At 38.8% G+C, this 10,705-nt stretch overlaps 1 protein-coding gene across 2 annotated transcripts in view; it reads right to left on the bottom strand.

Moving 5' to 3' along the window:
- Positions 1–10,705, bottom strand: part of PHEX (phosphate regulating endopeptidase homolog, X-linked) — a 183,941-nt gene that overhangs the window by 39,934 nt on the left and 133,302 nt on the right. For both annotated transcript variants that reach the window (XM_012656322.1, XM_012656323.1), the window contains exon 15: positions 3,239–3,297. In XM_012656322.1, the coding sequence (XP_012511776.1) occupies positions 3,239–3,297 (59 nt within the window). The remainder of the gene's footprint in view (positions 1–3,238; positions 3,298–10,705) is intronic.

Below are 10,705 nucleotides of genomic sequence, written 5' to 3'. Positions count from 1 at the left end.
CACCAGCAGTGAATATGTGTCTCTTATTGCCAATGTTATCATATTTTCATATATTCTTTAAAACTTAATATGTGCCAGCATGTTACATATATTCTTTTGCATGTACCAAATATTAAATAAAACACTTTTAAATGACTAATACAATTTTCTATTTTCCAATAAAATATTCTAAAGATTGTTATAGTTCATGCATTAAAATAAATATTATAAGTATTAGTTATAATTAATAACTCAAATATCACTAGTTCCCACATAACATATGCAGCTTAGTTCTCAACTTAGAGCTTAGGACCTTAAGAAAGCAATGGTGGTTTCACGATAATGAATATTTACATGACAAGGAGTGACATTCAAAATATTTAACAACTTATTCAGTTATGCAAATTAACATAGGAATAAAAAAATTCCCACCATCTGCTTGTGTTCCTTCTATTCTTTACTCTTTCAGACCAAAGTCCCGCAGAGACGTCCATTCCCAATAGTGGCCACACGGGGGCGACTCTAAGAAGACATGTCCACTGGTAGTGAGCAGCCACAGCCTTCTGGCTGTCCCCTCTGTTGGGCTTAAAGAATTCACCCTCCCCAAACTTCCATCCAAACCTCCTATAAAACCCACCTGTCTCTCCTTCCTAGGGGTGGATTAGGCATGTAGCCTTTGCCAGACCCCTAGGGAGATGAAGGAATGAAATGCAAGAGGGAAACTTACTTTTCTTATCCCTCCAGGTTGTTTGAAAAGGATTTGTTTACTCCTTCCAGAAAAAACCCTCTATAAAACGCAAGGCTCTCCCCTATTCTCTCGTGGACACCTTTTTCGGCCTCCACCCATCTACATCTAGATGATCAAAATAAACAGCATTTTGCTATACATGAGGCTTCGTGTGTCTGACTCTCAGCTCTGGATCTAACACTCTCTGACCAGGAAATCCTGTGGGGACAAGGGCCCACAGCAGACAGGCTCACTGGCCGGAGGATAAGCAGGATACCTCACTGAGAAGGTGGCTTTTGAGCAAAGATTTAAAGGAAATAGGAGTGTGAACCAAGCAGGTCACTTGGGGAAAATTTCCAAGAAAAAGAGAACCCCGACTATAAATGCCCCAAGGGAAGAGTGTGTCAGACATGCTCTAGGAACATGAAGGAGGCCAGTGTGGCTGGAACAGAGGGAGGCAGGGGGAGAGTAGGAGGAGGTAGAGACAGAGAGCTGACAGACCTCAAGACCATTGTAAGTCACTTGGCTCCTACTCTGAGTGAGATGAGATGCTGATAAAAGGTTTTGAGCAAAGGAGTGACATGATATGATTGTAAAACATCTTAAAATGGCTGCAATATTATATTTAGAATAGACTGGAGGAGGATAAGAACAGAAGCAGAGAGGCCAGTGAGGAAGCTATTACTGAAATCCAGGTAGGGGATGGTGGTGGCATGAATAGGGGTAGTAAGTCTTGTAAATTCCACCCCCCGCATTCAACAGTGTAGAAATGCAATTAAAACATGAGATTAGGGCTGGGCGTGGTGCCTCACACCTGTAATCCTAGCACTCTGGGAGGCCGAGGCAGGAGGATCGCTTGAGCTCAGGAGTTCAAGACCAGCCTGAGCAAGAGCTAGACCCCTTCTCTACTAAAAATAGAAAAAATTAGCTGGGCATGGTGGTGTGCACCTGTAGTTTCAGCTACTTGGGAGGCTGAGGCAGGAGGATTCCTTGAATCCACAAGTTTGAGGCAGCTGTGAGCTAGGCTGAGGCCTCTGCACTCTAGCTTGGGCAACAGAATGAGACTCTGTCTCAAAAAAAAAAAAAAAGAAAACATGAGATTAGATTTCATCACCAAGTGGGTGAGTGAAGATGGAAAATAGAAGAGAACAGAAAAGGCACAAGGACCGAACCTCGGGACATGCCATCATTAAGAGATAAGGGAGATCAGGAGAAACCAGCAAGGGTTTGAGCAGGGGTGGCCCACCCTCACCACAGCAAGTCACCACCAACCTGAGTTTGGTATTTGTCATTCTCATGAATGTCTTTACACTTGCGCTACAAATGAATGTACCTCTAAACAATGTATAGAATTATTCTGCATGATTTTTCAACTTTATTTTTATGGTATCATACTTGATATATTTTCCCAAGTTGTTTTTTTCCACACAACCTAATACTTGTGAAATTCATCCATGTTAAAACATGTCACTCTAGGTCACTCATTTTTCACTGCTGTATGGTATTCCTTTGTGTGAATATGCCATGTTTGATTCATTTTCCTGTGGAGGAACACATAGGTTATTCTGCTTTTTCTGGTATTATAAACAGTACTGCTATGAGCATTCTCACATGGGCCTCCTTATGCCTTGTGCAAGAGTTCTCTAGGGCATCTGTTCTTAAACTTGAGCATATATGAGAATCACCTAGAGGTTTTATTAAAACAGATTTCTGAGCCCCACATCTGAAGTTTGTGATCAATAGAGCCTGAGAATTTGCATTTCTAACAAGTTCCCCCAGGATGCTATTGCTGCTGGTCCAAGGACCACACTCTTCAAATCATAGCACTAGGGCACATGCCAGGATTACAAATGATGGTCTTAAGTATGCATGCACATCTCCAGCTTTTCTAGATATTGTCAAATTGCCCTGCGAAGTGGGAAAACCAATTTACATTTCCACCAGCAGTGAATATGTGTCTCTTATTGCCAATGCTGGGTGCTGTTAGGCTTTTAATTTGTGCCAGTCTGATCTTTAATAATTTTTAAAATTTATCATGGCATTGATAATTACATGCATCCAAACATGTAAATAAAAAAAACCTCAAGACATTACATCCTAGGGTTAATTAGAACATTTCCAAGCTTCCTTCTTATGTACAGATAGTTCCCCCTTGTTCTACAATCTGTCCGGTCACCTGCTATTTTCCCATCAATCCTGGGAATGAACAAAATGGTATAGACAAAATCAGTAAGACCATTATGAGAGGAAAGTAGAAGCTGGCTCCTTTTCATGGCAAACTCCGATGTGGTTTTATTTATTGTAGTTAATTTCTTTAAAAAAATCAATGGTGACATGAAGCTTTAAAAGAGACTAATAAGGTGAAGGGAGTGAGGAAAATTGGGCATATAGGTAGGGAAACAAACTTTCTTCATGAACATATCCTGTCACTTTTGGGAGGAAATAAAGAATGCCTTATCCTTCATCATAGTCATGAAAAAGTTCCTTCCATTTTGTAGCACATTAACAAGGAGACAAGAAGCTGGTACTCACGGATCTGGTTGGTAGATGCGCTGTAGAAGGCATTGACAGTTGTTGGACTTGTAAACCACCTATAGAAAGAGAAACAAATGCCACAGAGTAATCATCATTACCCAGGCAGGGGGCAGCAAAGACAAACACAATGTGGCTGGGTTCCTTAGCAGATAACCGTGGAACAACTGGGATATTGGGCAAGAGGGGAAATTCTCACCTCAGTTTAGGACTACTGCTCTGTTCAATGCACGATCTCATCCTAAATTGAACATAGTTCAATAAAAATATATTAATATGCCTAGTTATTCACTACTACTAACCTAACGGGAAAAGTCAGCACCCGTGCTTCTGAAAAAGCTTTAGTGAGAAATTCTAGAACCTAAAGCGCTCTCCCTGCAAATGGAAACACAGCAAGCTGATGTTTGCCAGGCCCTGTTCAACGGATTGATGAGACAGCTGGGTTTCTATGCTGCATCACCTCTGACGTGCCCATTAAAAAGTTTTGGATTGATGACAACACAGACGTCCATTTAAAGAAAAATGAATAGAGCACAACCATGCAACTCAGAGGATCTGCCTGTGCCAAGTGCTTAAGTTTACTGATTTAAGCACCAAAAACTTTAATAACTGGTCCTGCCTCTATCACTAATTGGCTGAGTTGTATGGGAACAGTCACCTACCTTCCTGGGGTTTGGTTTTTTTTAGCTATAAAATTTAGGTATTGCGTTAGCATGTCTCAGGGTCCCTTCTAGCTACGAAGTGTCTACACCCTCATTTTAAATGTACAATTAGGTTACTTAGATTAGGAGTTGGCAAATTTTTCTTATGTAAAGAAAGAACCAGATTGTAAACATTTTAGGCTTTACTGGAAAAGAGGCAAAATCAAGAATATTACGTAGGTACTTAAGAGCAAATTTTCCACAAATTTTTATTGATGAAATTCAAAATGTAATAATCAAGTACAATTTTTTTTGTAATACAGGCCTATTAATGAGAAGAATGGAATTCTTTTGGGGTGGGATAGTATTATGCTTAATTGGAGTTCAAACTTAGTGCCTCCTGTCATCAAACCAACTGCAAACGTTTATTTGTAAAAGTCACCTCGTATGGCTCAGGGGCCATACGAAAACAGGCAGCAGGCAAGATTTAGCCCACAGGCCATAGTTACCAATCCCTGACTTAGATGGTTGTGAGTTTCACTCACTGCCCTTAGATGGTTGTGAGTTTCAGTCACTGCCCTTTATAATTAAAACCAAGCCATTCATCTTTTTTTTCACTTTTTTTTTCTTTCTTTTACTATAAACACGAAACAAGCAGACCAAGCAATTCATCTTAAGCTAAGTTGCTCAAAAATAAACTTGTAAGCCAGGCATGGTGGCATGGGCCTGTAGTCCCAGCTACTCAGGAAGCTGAGGGAGGAAGATGGCTTGAGCCCATGAGTTTGACTCCAGCCTGGGCAACATAGTGAGACCCCATCTCTGAAAATACAAATAATGAAAAAGAAAAAGAAACTTGTACAAATCCCTTTTCAGAATAATCATTTTACTCATTTATGTCTAATAATTATATCAGACTAATAAATTAAGTTATACCAGACTAATATGAAACTAACAAGAAATCCAACTATTGATGCTAGTTGGTCCACTCATACCTTCTCCCCAAATATAAATAAGTCTATGAATACGTCATTCTACTATAATTATCATTATTATTAGCTAACATTCATTGAGCACTTACTATGTTTTAAGTACTTTCTATCCATAGGTTTTTCCTCCATAGCAACTATAGGAATTATTAACCCAATTCACAGATGAAGACAAGACCTAGAAGCATTATATACTTTAACAAGGTCTGGTCTGTGTCACTTCAAATCACTTCTTTTAAGCATCGTGTTATACTAGAGGCATTACTGAAAATCAAGAAAGAGAGCACCTCTTCTCTTTTCAAAACTGAAACCTACACTTACTTCTATAAAATGCATATTGTTTTCCTTCAAATTTAGAGTTAGTATTTCAACTAAGCCCTAGAGTTTAACACAAACTCGCCAGCTCCCCTATTTTCCTGAGGAAACGAGTAGAGGGAAAAGCATCTCTATTGACCTAATGTCGCCACCTGTAGTAGGTAGAATTATGGCCGTGTCCTAATCCCTCGATCCTGTGAATATGTTATGTTACATAGCAAAAAGGATTTTGCATATGTAATTAAGGTTAAGGACCTTAAAATAGGGAAATTATCCTGGATTATCCAGATAGGCTCAATCTAATCATATGATCCTTTAAAAGCAGGCAACTTTCTTTGGCTGGAATCAGAGAGATGCCACAGAGGAGGGAGTCAGAAGAGATACTGCAGAACAGAAAGTCAGGGAGATGCCAAGAGTGAGAAGGATTTGACACAATGTTGCTGGCTGTAAGATGTAGGGTCGATGTGCAAGGACTAAAGAAAGGCCTCTGGGAGCAAAGAGTGGCTCCCAGGTGACAGCCAGCAAGGAAGTAAAAACCTCAGTCCTGCAACCACAAGGAACTGGATTCTGCCAACAGCCTGAATGAGCTGGGAAGGAGATTCTTCCCAGAGCATCCCTGTAAGGGCCAGCCAGCTGATGCCTTGATTTCAGCCTTATGAAACCCAAAGCAGAGAAACCAGCCAAGCCATCCCAGACTTCTGACCTACAGAACTGCGAGATAATAAATCTGTGTTGTTTTAAGTTGCTATGGTTGTGGTAATTTGTTACAGTAGCAATAGGAAACTAATACACTACCCAGAGAACCCAGCATTTGTAGGTCAAGAGGGGAGAATCCAGACACCTCTCAATTTGGCTTCCAAATAATATTGGGCTGAATCATGATATAGACAAAAGGTAATGTGTCCCCTCTCTTTAGCAAGAATAAACTTTCAAAACATTAGAGTAAAGGCCATGCAGGGAGAATGTTCCTAATTGCTGGTATACAAAGGTGGATGAAGCAAAAAGTTCAAAAAACCAATCCCTGAAACTAAATACTGATGGGGCTTCTGAAGCTTCAGCAAGAATAACTAAAACATCTTATTTCAGACACATGATTTTACCATTCCTGATATCCCAGAGCTCTTGTTGACTCCAGGGCACGTTTGGAGGCTTGATTATACCCAGAGCCGATATTAAGCAGCTGCACCAGTAGATCCTATCAGTTGTTGATGCTGTTATTACTTCTGTTTGTTCAGTGCCCATGCTGAACCAGCTGTTAAACATTTTGTATATCTCCCTTATTATATCCAAGTTTACTATATATTTAGTTTTACTATTCTCTAATGTAAGACTACATGTGCTGGTTTTAATACGTGTTTGCAAATTTTTTTACACTCCTCCCATTAAGAAGAGATGGAGTCTAAATTCCTCTCCTCTTGATTATGGGTTAGCCTTAGTGACTCACATCTAAAGAATAAAATGCAGCAGAAATGACACTGTGTGACTTCCAGGCCCAGGTAATTAAAGGCGATACAATCGCCCGCTGATGCATACAAGCATATATTCCCACCCTGCCTCCCTCTCTCTTTCTCAGCAAAGTTGCTCTTCAAAGTTGATCAATCAACACACTGTAAAGAAACCCAACATACATAGAGAGGCCATCTGTAGGTTTTCTAGCCAAGAGACAACACTAACTACCAGACATGGGAGAGAGGCAGCCTTCCATATGACTCCAGCCCCAGCCACTATGTGACTGTAACTACATGAGTGACCATGAGCAAGAACTACACAGCTGAGCCTGGTGACCCCTACAACTACAAGAGATAAAAATAAATAAGTATTGTTGTTTTAACCCTCTAAATTTGGATATGGTTTGTTACACAGCAATAGATAACTGGAACACTAAAAAGTTGGCTGTCCACAGACTAAGCCCTAACCAATGGGCTGAATGTTCCCCAAAAATTGTTTTGTTTGCCCAACACAATGGTTTAAAAAATTACTGAATTGAAATTCCTTTAAGTGGAGGGTGCAATTACTAGTTTTCCACAGTCCCCACCACTCCCTATTATTTATACCCCATAGGTCAGTCATTTATTAACTGGCCCTGAAGGCATTTGAATTTGCATAACTTACCTCCCAACAAGATTTTAAGTTCCTTATGGACTTAGACTGTTGTACAAATGGTATGTGCTGAGCAGAAGATCACTAAATCCATTCAAATGAATTTATTTCTATGTATACATCCACTTGAATAAATAAAGAGTATCACTCAAGTGCTTTAAATTCTTTTTACTATGTCTTTAGGGTGTTTCTGCAGTCTTTATTTGGGGAAGGATTTAGTGGATAAGGTAGGGAGAAGTCTTGTATAAATTTCAAATCCCAAAATATATGGGGATGAAATATACCAGATAATGGGATATATAAAAGGAATGCAATACCAAAATACAATAATCTGAAGGAAAAGACATTGGCACCCCAATTTCTTTGGACCGTATAAAATAGATATACATCAGGCTAAAGTTTTACATTTTACTTATCAACTCTTAAAGATAGTCTAGGGAATATGGAATGGGAAAACCATAGAGTATTTATTGCTTTCTTACTAATATCCTACAGATTATATCACTCTCATTCTATGCGATAGATAATGCTTTTTCAAACAGAAATTCTGGGCAGGACCATAATTTATATAGACATTTCATGTATTTTTACATATTTTTCAAAAGATATATAAAGAGAATCCATACATGTTTGGTCACAGTAGAATGAGAGTGAGTTAATAGGGAAATAGGCTTAAAATCATTTCTGTCAAAAAAAGGGATCCTGAGGGAAAGAAATTACTTTTGACTCAAGCCAAGCAGTAAGTAAATCCTCTATTTTTAAACAAACTGATGAAGTGACAATTCTGAAAACCAATTCCTAAATATGTACCTTCAGGGATGATCACCCAATTAATTTCATTCTTGCTGACATTTCCCATAGCCTTAGAAACTTCTTAATGCACATTAGTGCAGCTAAAATGGATTCCATGAGAATGAAAGATAAAAAATATTTATCTCCTATACCCACAAAGAAGCAAAATGTTATTTCAGGGCTTTGTGGAAATATAATCATGATGTGCTGTTCAAAGTAAACTAGTGTAGTGGAGCTACTCCAGAATCATCCCCACTCCATTAACTCATGAATTTCCAGACCTACAAGATTGTCAGTTAAAGCCAATGGGTATAATAAAGCTAAAATTCCCTACAATGCCTGAAAAGGACCAGCCAGATGTTTCCTTTAAAAAAAAGAAGAGAAACTGACTGTCATATCACTCTACCATGCAAAGAGGACCTTAAATTTCTTAATGCTGTTTCCCTGAAATAGACATATAGTCTGAGGAAACAAAAATTATAAGCATTGTACTGATTTTCATTTCTGGAGAACTTTTCTCAAACATTAACCAACTTAATACCCTTGTGAAAGAGGTATTTGTTTTGCACTGACATAGAAGAAAACCACACAAATCACACCGTTTGCCTAAGCCCACAAAGTCAGCCAGCATTTTTCCAAGACATGCATAAAATATTAGTAATAGTTAAGATCATTAGAGTCTGACAGTCCATCAGTATCTTAGGATGATGTTAAAGATGACACATTTAGGAGTTTTTCAATTACCAACCCTGGCCTTGCTACACACCCAAATGAGTAATGACACTTTGAAATTGAAGAATTAAACTGGCCACATTGCCAATATAGAGAAGCCTGAGAAGAACCTGAAAATTCACAAAAATACTGATAAAAGCCTTGGAATTTTCTGCAAGTTTTTTTAAAAAAGAGTTTGAACTGATCTGAAGTAGATCTTTAAGGGCAGGGTGATTGACATAGATCCATGACTACCACATTACATGTAAATGGTCATGGAAATATTGGAAATCATTTGCTGAAGTCATCAGACTTGAGTCATCGATTTGAGAGCCCTAAATCTAAAATTCCTATTGAATAATTTAGACTGGGAATGAAACAGAATAGGTGGACTGAGAGATCATGTGAAGAGAGGAGAGAATCGAGGACAGTGAAGCAGATGACTTTAAACCATTATCTATCATTTCTAAAGACATTCTAAAGCCTTCTGCTTTCTTCCTTTGTGCTTTTGATTGGAATCAGTGATAGCTAGGGGCATGATTCAGCCTTAGGCCTACTCCTTACAGCCAGTAACTTAACAACAAATGTTGTAGGTGTGTGTTATAGGAAGGTTTGAAGGGCAGAGGGCAGGGATAGCCAGATGGGAGCATAAGAGGAAAAGGCGGTAATCATAGCTTAAGCTAAGGAAGGGTACAGGGGCCCAGAGTTTCTAGAAGCCAGGACAGAGCAGGAAGTTGAAAAACAAAGTAACAAGAGACTCAGAGAGCATAAAAAGAGCCAATCAAAGATTTGGCAATCAGAATATCAGCCAAGGTTAAGAGGTGGGCCATGAAAAAAAAAAAAAGTGGGCCATAGAAGCCAGGCTTTCAGGTATGATGGCATGAAAAGGTTGACAATCTCTTTCTTCAAAAATCAAGCAGAAAAATGGACAAAATTGTCAACAAACAACCATTTTAGGGCTCTGAAAATTGATCAACATAAGCAATAAGTTAAAAAATGTTTAATCTTTAAAAGCTGCTAGAGCTTGGGAATAAGTAGAGCAGGAGTCTGCGGTCTGTCTTCTTGCCTGAGACTATTCCTGTGTCTCCCAGGTCAGTGAGAACTTAGTTCAGAAAAGGCTTGCTGGAAAATTGGCAGGTTTGCTGCCACAGGGGATGGACTCAATTGGGGGTGGAGGTGAAAATCTGCAGCTCTGTCAGCTAAAAATGACCAATTTAGTAGAAAACAAATGGGGAAAACCCAGTCAGAAATTAAAAAGGGAGATTTTAGAAAGAATCATAGAAAGGTTAAATAAGTACTCCACACATCTCCAGCTGATTGGAAAACTAGACACATGTGCAGGAAAGACCAGAGAGAGCCCAGAAGGTAAAATCCAAGACAGAGAATTGGCTGTGATTTTGAAGGCACTCTCAACCCACACACAGAGCAATTAGCAGAGGATAGAAGCCCTGTAGGCTCAAGGTGTTTGAGCACAAGCTCTGCCCTAATCGCTGACTGAGCACTAAGCTATGCAGACACAGGGACAACCACCAGCAAGCAAGGCTAAAAAATAAGAAATAAAAACTTGAGTAGAGATGTCCACAGGGGAGATACATTCTGCAGTATAATTCCAGGGAAGTTACTTTAAAAAAAAAAAAAAAAACTTCAAAAATAAATTGGAATCCAGAGTTGCTACATTATCTAAAATGTCATTAGCAAAAACAACAAAAAAGATGTTATGTAAAGAAGAGGTGTAAGAAAAGCAATCAATAGAAACTAACTTGAGTGAGCCCAGATACTGGATTTAGCAAAGACTAGAAAGTGGCTATTACAAATTAGTTCCAAGAATTAAAATAAACTATATTTGAAGAATTAATAGAAAGTATAATGACAATGACTCAGCAAATAAAGAATCACAACAGAGAAATAGAAACTATAAAAAA

This window comes from Propithecus coquereli, unplaced genomic scaffold (assembly GCF_000956105.1).
Source record: "Propithecus coquereli isolate 6110/MARCELLA unplaced genomic scaffold, Pcoq_1.0 Scaffold50, whole genome shotgun sequence".
Taxonomy (NCBI): Eukaryota; Metazoa; Chordata; class Mammalia; order Primates; family Indriidae; genus Propithecus; species Propithecus coquereli.
This window is presented reverse-complemented; position numbering and strand designations above follow the sequence as displayed.